We start from the raw sequence: 18,585 nt of genomic DNA on the forward strand, positions 1-18,585 counted from the left end.
GGGAATCCAGATTTGGCAGATTCAGAGGTCAGATTTATGCCTTTTGAGCAGTTCTGCCTGTGCTGGAGAAAGTTGTACAAGGCAACGTATATACACAAGCCCTAATAGTATGAATGCTCTTATCAAGAGTATCCAGGAAGCTCTGCTGTCCTGGAGATCGATACACTATCCCTTTTTTCTTCTCTGAAACATATTTCCATCTTATTGTTACAGCTGAGCAAATCCTTTTCAAAGACTCCTATTAAGTTCAGTGGGCTTTGAACAGGGGTCACAACGAGTTAGCAGCTCCTGTGGTCTGAAGAGGATGGAGCATTTACTCACTGTTATGTTGCAAATTGCTCTGTTTCACTGCCGTGCAGCCCACAAGCTGTCTGAGCAGGCCAGGCATGGCACCGTCAGCATCCTCGTTCCAGCCCCCAGCTGGCTTCATCCTTGGAGCTCTTTCATGGGGATCCCCTTGTTTATTCCCTTGCATCCATTTCCAGTTCTGGATCAAGTCTGCTGAGTTAACAAGTCTAATATGTGTTTGCCCCTGGTGCTGCAGACAGATCTAGATCTAAAATCCCAGCTGGGCTCCTGCTGCTGGTGCTTGGATTCTCAGTGGGATGAAAGGCTCTGGGGGACTGCAGCTGCCTGTCCCTTGGCAGCCCTGTCTAGGTTTGCTAACAGCTAAATCCCAACACATGCACATAAGGCTCTGCTGAGGCAGAAAGTAGCACTTTCTCAGGCACCTACAGACTCAGTGTCTGACGTAAGGGTGACCAGTGGTTCTGTATACATGTTCTTTCCCACTCCCAATCAGCATTTGCAAGTGCTGTGCAAAGCAGGCATTTGGAATGCTCCTGAGTGGCAGAAAATTAATTATTCTCTACTTTTCAGACATTTTCCTTCCCACTCATGTCTCCCCATCCTTGCTCATAGCTCCAAAAAGCTGTGAAAAGCCAGTGTTGTGAGTCCAAGCGGCTCTGCATCATCTTGCATCTTGCTGGCAGTGTCACCAAAAAGTGTCATAAAAATGCTAATACTGAATGAACTGTCGGGTACAGCGCTATTGCAAAGGACTCTGCTAACCTGCAGCTGCTCTTTACTTCCATGGTAACCACAAAGCTTATACCCATAAATACCCTACAACTAGATTGTAATCACAGGGCCTTGCAGATTAGTGCCTAATTGTGTTTAGTTTGTCCAAAGAGAAATTACCGTGCAACTAGTACTCACTCTGCCGTAATGGACAGAAATCACCATATACGATTTACTCTGCAATTACATGGCAATTAACAGATACAGAAAAATCTACCTCTAAAGGCTCAGAGCTTTGGCATCTCTGTGGAAAACCATGCTGAAACTTTAAGTGATGGGGAACTCTTTAGTGGTCTCTAAGACATGCCCAACCAAACCAGACCGCTTACTGAATTACATTTAGCCTTGTAGTGGGGAAAACATCTTTTTTCTTTAGAAGTGGGAGTTTGTTCTGCTATAGATCCCGGTGCAGTGGGAGATTCCTGATCTCAGGAGGGTAAATCCTGATGTGCACAGTGGTCAGTAACCGTAGCAGACATGTTCCCATTCTGCCCTTTAAGCAACTATCTCCTCTCCCATTAAGAGGCTTTTTGCCTTTTGGTGAAGTGTTGGATGGAAGCTGTTGATGGAGGTGGGCAATGGGATCTGATGGACAACCGGGTGAACCCTGTGTGAACTGGCTTGTGATAAACCAAAATCTAGCTGAAAAAATACACTGAGCAGCACTGTGTCAGAGAGCTGTCCAAGCTGAGAGGGCCTCCAGAGATCAGCTGCCATTTCCTTTGTTAAGGCCAGCTCTGTGTACCTTGACTGTGCCTGACAAGTGTTTGTTTAAGTCTGTCCAACTCTCTCAGAAGATTTCTCTGGCTTTCCTAATACATATTTGCTGGAAACTGGATACCCCCTATGCCAGCTGAAGCCTTTCTGGTTCTGAATAGGAAAAAATAATTTCCTCCTGGGGCTTACCTATGTAACAAACTCTATCTAGGATATCCCCAACTGAGATTTGCTTGGATTTTGGCAGCAATATGGCAGTGGTGTTTCACAATCTGTTTGTGATCTTCACCAGTCCCCAGACCCTTTCCTGCAGCACTGGCCAGTCACTCCAACTTTGTATTTTTTTGCATTGATTTTTCCTACTGAAGAACAGTCAGTACATGCCTGTATTGAATTTTGCCTTGTTGATTTTGGCTTGGTTCTACAATTTGTCAAGTTTCTTTTGAATTCTTAACCCTGCTTTTGAATGTGCTTGCACCCTCTTCCAGAACAGTGTCATTCATGATATCTGTGGTCTGTCATCCAAGTTAGTAGTAAAAATACTGAATAGTGCCAGACCCAGGACACTACTCGATTTGAAACACCCTGCCAGCCTGACATTGAATTATTTAACTTTGTTTTGTTGATTGTGGGTTTTGGGTTGGTTTTTTTTTTTTGGGGGGGGAGGGGTTGGCAGCTTTTGCATATACCTTATGGTGGTTTCTTTTAGATCATTATTTCCTTAGTTTGTTTATGGGAATCTCCTGTAGGACAGTAGCAAATATTCTACTGAAATCAAGATAAATCACATCTGCTGCCTTTCCTTTATCCACAAAGCCATTAAGCCTGTCAAAAAAGGAAATTAGATTGGGTTGACACAATTTGTTCTTGACAAATCTATGCTGGCTGATTTTTATCACCTTATCATCTTGCAGGTGCTTATAAATTGATTGTTTAATAATTTGATGTACTTTCTTTCTGGGAAGTCAAGTTAGGCTGACAGGTCTATAATTACACAGAACTTCCATTTTCCATTTTTTAAAGATATTTCCATGGTATGACTGTTCCCTGCTTCCTGAGACCTCACTCAGCTTCCAAGAGTTCTTCAAAATATCACTAATATAGGTAACCTTACATACAAGCTCAGCATCAGAATACTCAGCAGAGGTACATATGGATGGTAGACTTACAATGCATAATGTACACCTTAAAAGTGCACCCAAGAGTTGGCAAAATATTTTTCAGAGCTGTGCACAACAACTAGAAGGTGGATTTCGAAGATAAACCCCATCACATGCAAATACACTTAAATCATGGAACATTGACATAACAGCTAAGTAGGCTATTGCGAGGGGCATGGCTTGCTCCCTTGAGAGCCAAGACTCTGAGAGCATCCCATGGCTTTCTGGCACGTAATTGTGATTAGGGAGATAGCTGGCAGCTTAATTTCTCTTGTTCGCAACTTGCAGCACTACCTTTTGCCTTCTCCCATCCCCTCCCTACCTCTGGGCACCATGTAAGTCTGGGTTTGGTTTTTCTTTTTGTTTTTCCTCTCCTATTTCTAGTATTCGTATGAAGGGATGGAGATTAACAGCCTGCCGGTGGAGCTGACGGTTGTCTGGAATGGGAATTTCAACATTGACAACCCAGCACAGAACAAAGGTAAAGAGTTATTTCAACTTGTCCTTGGAAGCGGTAACCTTAGCAACGGGCCGCATAGCTCCCTGCACTTAACAAAGGCAGCACCATCTCCCCATGCTGTCTGGTGCTTACTTGTTCTCTGCACTCTGCAAATTACCAGGTTTTTGTGTGCTATGTGTTACACACACACGCACTTCTCTCTTTGCACTGGAGAAATATGACTCTCCCTCCCACTTGTGTTGCTTCCTGCATCATCTTTGCCTCCGGCTTCTCCCCACAATTTTGTGTTTTGTTTTTATACCCCTCCTTCTCTAGCTTTCCCCCCCTCTTTATTCCTCCCGCAGTGATGCTCTTCAAGTTAACATGCCAGGAGATCGGCACGGTCTGTGCAGAGGCGATGTAGTAATGAACAGGGGAAGGGAGAGGGGGAGGAGAAAGGCTGTAGTTCCTCAGTGGGAAAATTGTGAACAAAATAAAATGATAATAGCAAAGGACCGAAAACCACCTCCTGCCCAGAGCCTGGCTCCATTTAATTACCACCAACAGCACAGGATTGATGTGCCTCTCACAGAGGGATATTGCACGTCCAGCCACAGCCCTGAGGCAGGTGTTTTTTCTGGAGATGGACAGCCCATTCACATCTTCTTCCTTCTTGTCCATCACCCTCAGGGAACCTGAAGACTTTCCCCCAGGCAGCCTCTCCTCTCGGCTGCTCTCCCTGTACAGCCCAGACCTGCAGACTCTCTCCTTCTCCCATCACCACCTCTCAGAAGTTTCTCTCTCTCTCGCTTTACCTTTGCTTTTCTTGGACACACTCCACACCTTCTCCCATTCCACTTCTCCCCATCAGGTACTCCCATGCTTCTTTCACACCATTTCACACACCGCCTCGTGCTGAGGGGTGATGGGTGAGGTTTCCACCAATGCCACATTGAAGCTGGAAAGCAATACAGAAGGCAGCTCTTCTCCCATGGCATGACCCTTTCCTGACCTTCTCTTCCTGCCCCTACCTCTGTGATGTCTTTCTCTGCTGGCTCAAATAACCGCTGGGTTAGAATATCCAGGCCAAATGCAAAAGATCCTGCACTGTCCTCCCCAAACCCACAGCTCTTGAAGGTTAAATCCACTCAACAAACACCACAGGCTGGAGACCCTTGTCTAGCCCTGGCATCCAGCAGTGTGGCATAGCCCACGTTCACACTGCCAACCTCTCTCCATACTGAAGCTGTCTGCCCTCTCTCCTGCTCTCCAAGCTGTGCCAAGGCATTGCCAGGACAGTGCTACTTTTCATGGGCCCAAACAGTGCCATAGGCTGTGCTGGTCTTTACCAGCGTGGGTTGGAGGTCAGGGTTTGGGCACTTCCCCCCGTCCTGCTTAGTTTTCTGTTACCATTATATATAGCCCAAGTGTTGCTGATACAACATGGTCCATACGATGAGTGTGAACCCTTTTTGGGCAGTACTGAGCTGTCCTGGGTGATGTAGGGGTAAAATCAGTTTCATAATCATGATGACTGTGTCTTTAGGCATGTCTGCGCTGGCAATGTAAACCAGACCAGGGGATGAACTCAAGAAACATCTGTGGTGCTTAGCCTCTAGCACAGTCCCTTACAAGTTCTTGGGTTATTTGAACCCTAAAGGTTGTAAGTAATGACTAGGAAAAACCTAGGAAGTGGCACTGGCTGGTGGCTATCTCGCATGAGTAGTTTGGATGACACCATCAGGTTTCAGGTCAGGAGGAGAGCTTAGGAGTATGTACATGGGTATAGCAGATGGAGGCATACCACACGCTCCCAAGGACACAGCTTTATTTATTAGCATAAATGTAGTGGCTACAGGCAAACACAAAACCCAGGCAGGGCTCTGCACAGTGCTGCAAACAAGCAGACCTTCTTCTCTGGAAAACTGAGAGGCAGAGGCAGGATTAGACCCAGTGCCTTTCTAAGTGCAGTGGCACTTGGGTACACAACCAAGATGCCACTGCTTTCATAGCTGGCATCACATGGCAGCAGAGGTACTCACTAAGAGCACTGCAAGCAGAGCAACTCAGCAAATCTGAGGAAATCCAACAGAAAATTAAGGAAAGGGCTGTATCCCAGGAAGCCTGTAGCGCACTGTGATTGACAGCCGTTTTGCAAACTTGTCTTGAACCTAACATGAAGAAATAATAAGTTTCTGGGCTTTTCTTTGCATTGGTCAATGCTTGCTGACTTCTGGGGTGCAAGTATGAAGAGCCAGCCAGAGCTTTTCAGCACACATATCCAAAGCCTTTGGGCTTTAGGACTGTGTATAGTAATAACCACAAACAAGACTTTAGTCACCTACTGACCCAGCAAAACAGTAGCACAAAGGCAAAATCCCCCATCTTATAAAGAAATTCACCAACATGCCCACAAATACAGGAAAAAGCAAGCCTGAAAGCCTCAAGTCTGTCATCTTCACCTTCAGGGAGGAGAATTTTTATCAGTCTCCTACCTGTGCAACCCAGGCCTCAGTTTACATATCTGTATAATAAGGATAAATAATATGATCTTATTTTGTAGGAGGACTGCAATGTTTTTAGGCTTTATTTAGAAAAAAAGCTTTGCCTTCCTCTAAACACTTAGCAATCCAAGATGTAGCTAAGCTTTAACCATTGCTCTCTTTATTAGAGGAGGTTCAACTTAGTACTTCAAAGTGTAAAACAGACTGAATTTCTGGAGCAGAAGAAGGAGGAAAGGCTGATTGTGAATCCCTGGATACAGCCTCATAGTGAAGCATTGTGGATTTACTATTATCTCTTAGGATTTCTGTTAAGGGGGAAACCTGAGTAACCTGAGTGGCATCACCTTGACGCCCAGTTCTGGGTAGTTTCACATCAGAAAAATCCCCAGGTTTAAGCTGTGGGTAGACCGGGTCTAGAAAATCATTTTAGGATGAAGTGCTGAGGCTGAGACTGGTTATAGGTGGCATCACATGACATTCAGAAAGTCTCTGAAGAAGGAAAGGACTGAGGCTGAGTCACTGCCCAAGTACCTTTCCCCCCAGCCGCCTGCTTGTAAACCCTCATCTTACTGAGCGCAGCATGCTTCCTTCTGCTGTCAGCTTCCAAACATATCTTTCAAGGGGTTTGAATTTTGACAAGTGCTATTTATTTCAAGAAGGATGTAAACACTTCCCCCTCACACCCCATTATTCACCCCCCTGGAGAGTTCCCATCCTGCCTCTGGGATGAGCAGCCCATAAAACCTTCCCCTTTTTCACTCCTCATTCTGCCCTCTGACATCCCCCCACTCTCCCATGCTGTCTGCATCTCTCAGGTCCTCTCTGTTTTCCTGTCCCTGCAGTTCACCTGTACAAGTGCGGGGCCATGCGGGACAGCTGTGGACTCTGCCTGAAAGCTGACCCAGACTTCGAGTGCGGCTGGTGCGAGGGACAAAACCAGTGCACGCTGAAGCAGCACTGCCCAGCCCAGGACAGCCAGTGGCTGGAGTTGTCCAGCACCAAGGGCAAATGCACCAACCCCAAGATCACGGATGTAAGTCATGGATCTACCAGAAGCTGGGGTATTCCCTGTCGTACCCTTTCCCTGCTTTATTTTCCTGATTTATCTTTGGGTTGGTGAGGGGAAGGTTATGGCTGAGTTCTGCTGGATCAGGCAAAGCCCCAGGCACCCTTGGTGATGGGAAGACATGGTGGCCTTCAAAGGCAGGCACACGACTTCAGGTGTCTAGATCACAGGAGTGAGCAGGGTGTCAGGGTTCCCACCATAGTCCGTGGATGTAAATCAGTTGCACAAGCACAGTCTGCTGGTGCAGTCTTAGGAACGCCACAGCATTTGACCTGCACACACAGGGCTGGTAGACATGACATCAAGCCTTTAGGAGACCTTGGCCTTCTAGTGGAACAGCTGAGGGTGAGACAGGATGCTCTGGGACATCTCAGATGGGCAGTGTGAAGGTAATCAAAGGAGCCCAACTACCTCTTGAAAGAACCTCTTTGGCCACCCTGGCTGAGAAGGAGATGTTGAGTGATCCTGGAGTGGTTTGAACTTTGCTGACAGGAGATCAAGAAACAAGGTGGGTTGTAGTTCATGCTTCCTGGCAGCATGACATGGACAGGGTCAACGTCCAGAAAAAGAGCAGACTCCACTGGCCTCAGCAGTGTAACAGTCTTTTGTTTGCCTGGCTGACTTTGCATGGTAAAAGAAATCCCCATGGAGCAAACAAAGCCCTGTATAGCTATCAATGTTCCCCTTTTGAAGGCTCAAGGAGAAGGCAGGATCAAGCCTGGACTAATTCAAGTTTGGAACTGTCCTATTAAGTGATAAAAGAGAGAATGAGGGTGAGGCTGGGGGGAAGGAACTGCAGGAAAATGGTGTTCTTTGTAAGATTTCCTATTGATTGTGTTAACTAAACCTAAGGAAGATCTGTGAGGAAGGTACAAAGGTGAGATAAGAGAATAGAAAGTCCATAGAGAGAGCAAGCAGAGGAAAGGAGAGAAGGCAAGGTAGGCAAATCAGGCCTGCAGTCTAAAGGGACTTTCGTCTGCTGTCTTGGGATGCCTTTGCCACAATGATGGGCACCGTTTTCAGGTCACAGGGCAGGCAGCAGGATGCATCTGAGCCTTGAAAATGGGGGCCCCATCCTTACCGACTGCCTCCTGCCTTAAGGAAGTGTTTCTCAGTCACCATGCCTTAGTTAACACGAGCACCCTTTCAAGGTGGCTAGGGTCTTATTTCCAAATGAAAAAAGTAAGGAGGAAAATGAGACAAAGATAGGGGTAAATGCAAAGAAGGGAAATCCAGCTTCCACTGTTGTGATTTAATAGGAATTATTATGCAGGTTATTTTTTCTAGAAAGCAAGAAAGGCTTTTTCAGTTGTATTTGGTTAAGAATAAAAAGTGTGGGAGTTATGGACAAGCCCATGCCCATGCATGAAAGTTTTGTGAAAGCAAAGGCTGGGTAGAATCTTCTTTTCCCAGATACCACTGAAAGGAACTCCTTTTACTGTGTTTCAGTCCATCTTCCTGTCATTCATCAGTCCCCAAAGCACTCGCGCAGCTGGATGCTGGAGTGCCAGACTTATTCTGATGTTTCTAAGGTAGAGGTCTCCACTGCACTTGCATTTATCTGGGACTGGTAATTTTAAGCCCATCTGAACAACCCAAAGCTGTGAAACCAAACCCAGACAGTCAGAGTGAGCAGCTGCATCTGAAAGTTCAGCTTTGAGGCCTTGAAAATTATTGGGAGGTAAAGGAAACCTTTTCTGAATCTTTTCAGATTCTTGAACTTTGAGAAAGATTCAGAAATTTTGCACAGATTCAAAGAATTTGAAATTGGGAAGCTGACGGATGACCAACTAAAGCAGAAGTCCAATACACAAGGACCTGACCACACCGTAGTACAGTGTTCTGAAGGTCCATCCACATTTTTCTGCCATGCTTTGACTCCAACCCTGCATCTACAGTTTCTTTACGAGGTGCAAAGCACTCATTCTCGACCCTACAGCTCCAGAGGGGACATACTTCTAGTTCTGCTGGCATTTCCTCCAACAGCTCCCAAAGCTCGAACAGATCATTGCAATATTTGCTCATGAAATATTCCAGCTGTCTGGTGCAATCATAAGTAGCTCTTGGAAAGTCTTTTTCTGAGCCATTAGCATGGAAGTAATCTCAAGTGACTGGATATATATTGCAGCTAATGGTTGGTCTGGGGCGGTTGGTAAGAGCATGCATATTCTGGCGAGGAGCCAGGGCAGTATCTGTGGAGGCGAAGGAGGAGAAACAACACATGTACTTGCACAGACACACACACATACCCAGCACAGAGCTTCCCATAACCTGTGCTTACGTACTAGCTCTTGCATTCATGTTGCCAGTCAGTGAAATCAAGGGACTTAGAGACTTGCTGAGCCACAAAACCTCCTTTAAGAGTGAGAAGCTGCAGCATTAGGCTGATGTGAGCGGAGGGTGTAAATTGTGATGCAGTGTTGCAGCTCTGGTCTTCAAAAGAAAGCTGAGGCTTCCTGGCAGCTTTTGTTTCCCTGCCTGTATTTTCCTCTCCAAAACTGACAGGTTTCATTCCACATTTTTGCACCTGTGATAGAAACAGGCTCCTTCTCTCTCGCTGTGGAAACAGCATGGTAACACCTTCTTCTTGTATGCACCTATGGGAGTGCAAAGACTTGGGGTCAAAAACTCTCCCACGTGTTCCTGGGAGAATCTCAGGCACTCCTGTTTTAGGGAAATAAGTGGGTTTTGAAGCTGGCCTTTACAAATTAAAAATCGCACAGGGATGTAATCAGAGGTGCTGTGCTGCCTTCCCTCCAGGGAGTTTCCCATCCATGCTTTTTGAGTCATAGCAAGAATTCTTAAACATCTCACCCTTTAGACAGAGCTGGAAGAAGGTTAATAATGTCAACACGGAGGTTTTTGTGACTTCTTCAGTGAAACTTTTGCCTCAAACTCACCCCTAGTACTAAAATAAAGGACTTTTCTAGCAAGATGTTTCTTTTCACCACTACACTTTCTTTTATTCAGGGTAATGACATCAGTCATATGAGGAAAAAAAATCCTCTTTTGACCTGCTATGAGATGTACTGCCTGTGCTAGCAAGCTCTTTCAAGCATAGGTGAGCCCTAATTAACCACAGACCTAGCTCACTAGACACCTGCCTTACTAGAGCAAGTAAAACTCATTTGATGGCAAGTTTAATATCACAAAACAGAACCAAATTACTCCATGGGGAACTCAGTTCTCTTACAAAGTGTGTCTAATGCATTAGGAAATAAAATAAGGGAATTTTGGTTTATCTTTCTCTTTTCATTTTGAGTACATGCTAGATTGCATTTGGTATGGTGATACATTCTGGCCTTCCAGCATCATTCATATAGTGTTTTTTCAGGAGAGGATTAACTGATATCAGCAAAATATGTATTTCAAACAGAAAACTTTGCTTTAATAGATATTTATTAATGACTCGGAATAAAAATATTTTGGAACTCCATTTCTGGAAAATAGTTTGAGTTTTCAGTGTTGAATCTCCAACTGAGACAATCAGTATTAGTTTTTCCTGGAATAGAAATTTCATTTTCATTCTCATTTTTTAAGTTACCTTCTTCATTTCCTGGAAAATAGCCACAAATGCCTCTCTGTTTCTCTTTTTATCAGTTTTCTAGTTGTCTATCAATCTCATCACCACAGACCATCCAAAGGTCAAATCTCCAGCCAACCCAAATAATCATTTCACTTGTCAGATTTATGAATGTTGTGCTATTTTCTTTTTAGGATGTAAGTATCTTTTGGAGTAGGCATAAGCCTGCCATGGTTCTGATTTCATTGGCTCAAGTAGTATTTGTTTGTTTTTTGGACCTGAGACTGGGCCGCTGCAGGGATCTGGTGCTGCAGAGGTTGTGTCTACGCTACACAGCCCAGGGATCCAAGCGCTCATCCGTGATCATCTGGGTTTTTAATTTGTTAACCTCTGTTGGTTCCCTGTATAGTCAGAGCAAAGACATGTTCAGGAGGTTGTTCAAAGCACCTAAAATTAAATATCCTAAAATAAAATATCCCCTAAAGTGCCAGGGTCTGTCTCCTTCTATTAAAGACGAACCTTGTAAAAACTGGCTTCGGGGTGGAAATTAGGCTAACCCAGGTGCCAGACTCAGCACTAGGAAGCGGTCAAGAGCAGCCCTGCTCATGCTAGTGCCTCGACTTTCCCTGCCAGTCCGACTGCTACGCAAGGATCTAGCTGCCAACTTTAGATTCCCAGTTGGCAGAGCCATCGACCAGTGGGTACGGACCTCAGACAGGGAATTCCCCCTTCCTCACTGCAGTGAGAACCTTGCCAACGCTGGCAGATGGCATCCATGGCATCCTGAGTGGGCAGCAGGGAATACCCTTTGAAAGCAACGTCTGAAGCCCCTTTCAGCTAGCCAGTTGTATGGCAAAACATTTGGGCACAGTGAGTAATTGGAAGGGCAGAACTGAGGTAATTAAGGGCCAGCCCCATGATTTCTGTCTTGTTTCAATGCTGAGGAGACAACTGTGATGCTAATTTCCACCTGGCTCTGAACAAGGGTGATGGATGTGATGCAGAATGCTTTCCCACGTGCACAGCTCCTTTGCACGGGCCAGAAATACCGCACAGAGGCAGGCAGCTGTGGGTGCCCCACGAGGCTCTGCAGTGGGAGGGAGAGGGGAGCGTTGGGGGTTGGCTGGTGCTTTGGCTCTGCTGCCCAACACAGCCACTGTTGAGCAAGACACAGAGAACCTACCCCTGCTATGGCCTGGTGAAGGTCCAGACTGGGATGGAAACATCATGCCACCAGCCACTAGAATGGCTGGGATAGCCACTTGTCTCATGCTGGGGCTCAGGAGCTTCCCACCCTACAAATAAGTTGTCCATGCTCCCATGCCTGCCCTCAGCTCTCCCGTGAAGGCAGCTGGAGCCCTTTCAGAAATACGTGTTGGCACACAGCAATTGCTGCTGCTGTCTTGATCGCCATCCACCTACTCCATACCAAATCTGACAAGCTGTTTCTTTGTGTCTTGGCTGTTTTTTTGAAGTGGACGTTTTCAGCTGAGTTTGTGACGCATGACCAATGCCTACCTCCAGAACAGATCAAAACTCCATGCGCACTGGGCTGGGAATATAGGATTTAAAGTGACTGACTGAATCCATTTGTATCCTTTTCTCATTTTTTCTCCCATTTCTTTCTACCTTACCTCCCTCTGGCCTTTCCATGGCTTATGTCTATAAAGTGCAGAGCTCAGCTGCAACAGCAGAAACCCCTGCTCCTACCTAGAAAATACCTCCTACTCATCTCTGGATATTTTGCGAGTAGTTAAAAGGGAGTAAGTGAGATCTGGGGCAGAATTTTGTATACTCTGTGCCTGGGGAATGTGCGATACATATGTTTTCAGGGGAGCTGGACCAAGTGATGTATCTGGAGTAGGCTTGTTCCCTCAGTTGTTCCCCATTCATGAGTGTCTCTAGTTGTCACAAAGAGACATGATGTTGCCTGTTCTCTCACCTGAGAGGATGCGGGTATCTTTACATAGGTGGTTTGATTATTCTCCTTTTTCTTGCCTTGTTTCTCCAGATCAATCCAGTGACAGGCCCTCGCGAAGGAGGGACCAAAGTGACCATCCGTGGGGAGAATCTGGGACTGGAGTTCAGAGATATTGCTTCTCATGTCAAAGTGGCTGGAGTGGAGTGCAAACCACTGGTGGAAGGGTACATCCCAGCAGAGCAGTAAGTTGGGTGTGTGGCAAACAGTGGGCCACAGCACATCTAGTAACAGTTGTTGCTATGTGTAGGGTCTTCTAAGGAATCCATTCCACCCAGCCTTGGGTGATGGGAGATGCCATTCCTCACTTACAGCTCAGGAGCTAATAATACTTTTATTACTGTATTTGGACTTCATATTTAGATAATCCTCATGGCACATACCCTGAAGTTATCTTCTGTTTTTCACATAACAGCCACCACAGGGTGTGCAGGAATGACCATTAAACATTACAGCTCCAAAGCTGTCCACCATGCAAGGCTGGAGGACGGAGTGACCCCTGGGGTCAGACCTCAGCCCAGCATTTGTCTGTATATTTAAGTGAAGCTATGTTGATTTACATCAGCTAAGCATATGTCCCACCAAGTACCAACAGCCAAAAGCCACCTCTCTTTAAAGAATAACATAGTCCACAGTTTGGATCCTGAGTTGGAAAGAAGAGGAAGGGTTAAGCCTGCAGTCCATTCCCCAGCACTGTGGGCTGTTTGCTCCAGTTCCATCTATATCCAGACTGCCGAACCGTCTCTCAAACTTTGCTTCTGGTTCATATTTTCTCCACAGGATAGTATGTGAGATGGGGGAGGCCAAGCCCAGCCAGCATGCCGGATTCGTGGAAATCTGCGTGGCTGAGTGCAAACCAGAGTTCATGGCCAGGTCCTCACAGCTCTACTACTTTATGGTAAGCTCCAGGGAGAAGTTCTCCTTGACCCTGAAGTTCCTTGGGCCCTGGTTCCCTTTGCTGCATCTATCCATCGTCCTTGACCATCTTGAGCCTCTGAGCTCTTCACTGCCATTCTGAGTGCACCAAATTGTTCTTTCCATTTCCTTTTAAAATCTTGTTATGTGCAAAAATAGCTTGCCTGATTAATGTTTTAACAATCTAATAATAGTACAAATTATTAGTCCAGTTACAGTTACATACAGTCATGGTCCAAATTAATACAGAAAATCCTCATTAATAGTTAAAAATGCTATACAGGAATGAAAAGGAGAAAAAAAAAAAAAAAAAAGGAAAAAACCCCTTCCCTAGTACCTTACTTTTCCTGGGTATGATGCTCACCCTCTTGGCATCTCTCCAGGCCCGCAGCTGAAGGCACCAGTGTCCCTCAGGAGAAACATAGGTGTTGCCACCATCACCCTGAGCTCTTCCCTGGCAGGGCGTGATGCCTACGGTGGGGTTTCTTCCTCCTCACTCTCGGCACCCCTGGGGGTATGTGGCCCCCCACCGCCCGCTCCCTTCTCCCCGGTGCCCAGCACCAGGGCAGAGCTGCCCAGCGCCCAGCCCGGGCACACCAAGGGCTGGTGTTTGCTGGGCAGCGCCTGCCCGGGGCGGCAGCCCTTGGCCGTGCCGGGTGTCCCCAGCGCGGAGCTCAGGCAGGTGGGCACCAGCCCCTTGGCCGCGGGACACGTGTGATCCCAGGGACACCCAGCTCAGGGCACGGCCAGCCCAGAGATGTCTGAGACCCTGCGGTGCTGGGCCAGTACAAGGCCTGTGGCCTTTTGCTAGCAAGGACAAAATTTCCTATTTACTGAGCCACAGGCAGTCACCATAGCAGTGGCAAGTGTTTCTGCAAGGTGTAGCATTCAAGGGATGTTTGTGTTAGATGGTCTTTTCGGTGTCCTGGAGAAGCTGTGCTGCACCCCAGCAGCACTAGATCAGGCAGGACCAGTTCACCAGCCAGGCTCTGGGAGAATTGTAGAGTGTGACTGGGACTCAGTGCAAGTGGGCAACTGGTTTGGATGCAAAAATAGACACCAGCAAGCTTGAACTTCAGCTAGCTTTTAAGGGCAGGTAGTTTGGAGAGAGGAAAGAGCTATGAGGAATTTAGAGATGAAGCCAAAAGTTCCTAGGGATGGTGTCTGGTGGGATCACACACACAGCTCCCCCTCAATGTGTGCTGAAGGCACTCAGAGAGCAGCCATGCTCCTCTTTTTAGAGAGACTGGGCTAGCAAATTGGCTCGCTACACCACCTGTCTGGGACATCAGCTTGCAAAGCAGTCAGAGGGGCTCTGGGCCTGATTCTGGGCTACTAATGATGCAAGTTCAGCCTGAGGCTGTTCATGAAAGCTTTGTGGAAGAGAGGAGCAGAGCCAAATACATTGTACACCAGACTTGGTTTTTTGCTCCTTTCTGATAATGCTCCTTGTCCAAGAGACCTGCTTATTCCTCTAAGGCCCCTTGCTGAGGACATGCAAGCATCGCCTGGCCTTGATCTGTGCAGGGTTGAGATGAGAGGGTCTCTTTGTTCCCATCAAAAGCTCCCAAATCCTGCAATGGAATGGGTCTTTTCTGAAATTATTCACGTGGCCAAGCACTTTTTTTATGGTAAAAGGAACTGGTAACAAATGCAAATTTCTTAGGTTTGCCCCCTGTGCTACAGGAATTTCTCAATTCTCTGTATTTTCTGATGTCACTCAGGTGCTATGGTTAGGTGGGGGTGGGCAGAGAAACACCTTGAGAGGTAGCCCCCACTAGGCAGACAGAAGGGCTCTTTCCAGGACATTACACTTTAATGTGTCACCTTTGCTGCTCTTGGAATTACTGTCTGATTTTGGTCATCCGTGTCCATCTGTGACAGCTTTTCCCTCCGCTTGCCTGCTTTCTGGCTGCCAGCTATCCCAACCGTGCACAAGCATGAAGTCAACAGGGTTTTCTCTGCTGAATACCTTGATACCTTTGTGCTAGACAGAAAAAAATGTAGACACTCTCCAGCTTGCCTATCATATGCCCTCTCCCGTGTCCGTTGCTTCCATAGCAGGAGCTGTGTTTGTTGGTGTGGCTTGGCTTCCTCGGATACTGCTGCCAGGAGGGTAGTGATGTTATTGCAGACATAACAACATGCCTTGGCATCATGCAAGGGTGGGTGGCAGCTTGAAGGGAAGGAAGATGTTTGAAAACGAAGGAAGGGCATCACAGGGGAGACAAATGTTGCTTTCTGACACATAGTAAATCCTCTGGAAAATTGCTTTTCAAAGGGTTTGAAGCAAAACAGGGTCAAATTCGGCCAATAGGTTCAGCCTCTGCTGTAGAAATTGGAAGAGATTATATCTTGAACTCAACAGGGTATTTAATTTCAGTATTTTAAAAAAAGAGGTGGCTTAGTTTAGAAATGTTAAGGGAACCAAAGCATTTGGTTGCAGGCTGATTTTTATATTATTATTATTATTATTATTATTATTATTATTATTCAGTTTGTGGCTATAATTATTGCCATGGTCTTTCAATTAAAAAAATTTAATTCCCCTCACTTTTCAATTCAGATGCTGAAGCTAGTTTGCCTTTATTCTGCCTTTGGATGAGATTAAGGCCCAGTGCAGGTGATGTGAGCTGCTCTGATAGCATCTCTTCTGGATCTGCTCCTTATCCCAGGAGACCATTTGCAGCAGGTCTTCTTTCCATCTTTCCCCTTCTTCTGCCCCTGTTGAACCTATAGAAAGGAAACGCAGGTGCACACGCCATGTGGGAGTCACATCTTGCTCTGCTCTTGTTCCCAGGAGAAATGAAGTGGGAACCAAGGTCTTGGCATGCACCATGAGGTCAGTTCAGACACAGCTCTGATGGCAGCTTCTCTGTGGGCAGCCTGTGTGTGTGTAGGAGGTGCTGAAGGAAAGTAAAGGATTGGGGAGCAGAGGAAAGTTGGCAAGCTCCTAGAAAGGTGCAGAAGATTTCCTGTCCTCTTTTCCCAATTGTTACTGTCCACTTCAGCCTGTTAGAGATCCACTAGATGCATTTGCATTTTCCATCACCTTTCACCAGCAAGGAAATGGTAAATAGCCTGGAGAGTTTTACTGCAAACATGCTGTGCAATATTTATGAAGGCCACTGTGAATAATTAATGGTTTATCTCAACTTTGAAAGCTTAGCCACAAACTCTTTTGTAAGATTTGTGTGGGACATAGCAATGCTTTGCCAAGGAGCATTGCTGAAGTACCTCTGGTCTGCGAGGATCTTCTAAAGGTCATGGCCAGTTTATCTGCCTCTAGGAGAGAGCAGGAAACCCATCCAGGTGGGGGACAAGGGCTTTGGGTCTGTAACTCAAATGTTCCTCTATGGTTTGTAAAGCAGATACTATTGCAGTGCTCTTGTGTAGGCTCTGTGCACCAGGTTGGCCATTCTCAAGCCATTTTCTCCCACCTGGGAGGACACCTCCCAGCAGCAGCCATCATGGTCAGCAGTAATTAGCACTGGTAGGGGTGGCCATCAATAAGGGATTAAAAAGGAATTGCCATCAGAGCTTGAGGTGGTACCCCAAAAATAGAGGAGCAGTACGTACTGAAGTGCACCTTTTGCATCTGCATACTCTTGCTGCATCTTTTATGCCAGTAACAGCTGTTAGAGAATATTCCTGGAGAAGTATAAAAGCAGTTTCCAAAACATCATGTCAAAACCAGTCAAGTTTAAACACAAGAAGTGTGCAGTTCTGACAAGAGACTTTTCTACAGAGCTGTGGGTTTCATGCCTGATTTTCATGTTCAGCCCTCTCTCCAAGAGGTAGCTGCATTTTGAACAAAAGCAAAGTGGAAACCTCACTGCTGTTTTTCAAAATGATTAGCCAGAGGGGCACAAGGACAGAGATGGCTTCGTGTGTGCAAAAGAGGGAGCGTGGTGTGTGTCAGGTGGTTTTATAAACATGGATTAATGGTCTCCAAAGCTCAATAAGGTGACTGCGTGATGTACCTGCTCGTTCAGAGGAGCAGAGGAGAGCTTCAAGCATTTGTGTCATCATTCTTAAAGAGAGGAGGAAAAAAATAATCTTCATTTAAATGCATATAGTAGCTTTTCACTTGGGACTGAATGGAAAGTTTTTCTATTAAAATGCAAATGAAAGAATAAACTGTAACTCCAAATTTCTCCCTGAAAATGGATGTCTCCTCTCTGCATTGTGGTAACAGAGTGATCTCTGCATTCAGAGTACAAGTATTTTATCTTTATTTTGGGAAGGGAGAGCAGGAGAGTAAGAAAAAGAGGTTTGAGATTTGGGGTCCCTAAAAGAGTTGTGCCCTTTTCTGATACATTGATACAGCACTGTGTTATGTTTGGAAAAGTGGCTTGGAAAATCAGCAGAAAAAGGAAAAAGGTGTTCATCTGGACAGTGCTCCTTTTGCGGCCGTAGTATTTCAGAGCACATCTCCACATGAACACTGCTGTGCTGTATCGCTGCCAGACACTCATGTGGTACTAGGCTGTCCCAGCACCCAAGTCTGATAAGGAAATGAGAAAGATATGAGGTCATGCATTGGGCGTGTGGGAGAGGCAAGGCATGAGCTCCGATGCTCTGCTGAACCACAGCTTTCCTCCTTCCCTGGGAAAAAGCCCGTGAGCACAGGGTGAGTTTTTAGGCATCTCTCTGGAGCTATACAGTGGGCCCTGTTCCCTTCTCAGATTGATAGGGTTTAGAGTAATCTTTGCAAGACCTGATAATTTTCATCACTTGTGAGCTCCATAGTTTGGAGGTAGAGAGTCCCCGTTAAGATCCAATCAGCTAGTTCAAGACCCGGTTTACCTTGCAGAGGTGATGTTGCAGGATGGACAAATGACACCTCAGCTATGTCAAACAAGCAGTGGAGATGGGAGATCATGGCTCCAGTGGCTCCAGGCCCCTGGACTGATTTGCAAACACAGAGTGTTTCTGAGCAGATACAAACGCAGGCCTGATTTTGGAGGGGTGGGGAGAACAGGCTGGGCTTAGGTCTGAACTCATCCCACCGCACCTGGCACTCAAGCAAGGTGTCTATGATAAGACGGTGTCATCCTAGGATCCTCTATTGGCCAGAAGATACAGTCATCTTCTGAAGTCCAGCGAATGTGATTAACCCCTGGGGGTGCCTACCTCTCTCCCTCACTAAAATGAGAGAAGGAAGGTACCTATGCTCCCCTGCTGTGTTTTCAACATGACC

General features: G+C 46.2%; 1 protein-coding gene across 2 annotated transcripts in view; it reads left to right on the forward strand.

The window, feature by feature from the left end:
• PLXNA4 (plexin A4) overlaps window positions 1-18,585 on the forward strand; it is a 470,690-nt gene that overhangs the window by 370,966 nt on the left and 81,139 nt on the right. For both annotated transcript variants that reach the window (XM_080393429.1, XM_080393430.1), the window contains exons 11-14: window positions 3,342-3,438; window positions 6,743-6,933; window positions 12,501-12,652; window positions 13,248-13,365. In XM_080393429.1, the coding sequence (XP_080249555.1) occupies window positions 3,342-3,438; window positions 6,743-6,933; window positions 12,501-12,652; window positions 13,248-13,365 (558 nt within the window). The remainder of the gene's footprint in view (window positions 1-3,341; window positions 3,439-6,742; window positions 6,934-12,500; window positions 12,653-13,247; window positions 13,366-18,585) is intronic.

The sequence above is a fragment of the Falco punctatus genome, assembly GCF_963210335.1.
Source record: "Falco punctatus genome assembly, chromosome: 6".
Classification (NCBI taxonomy): domain Eukaryota; kingdom Metazoa; phylum Chordata; class Aves; order Falconiformes; family Falconidae; genus Falco; species Falco punctatus.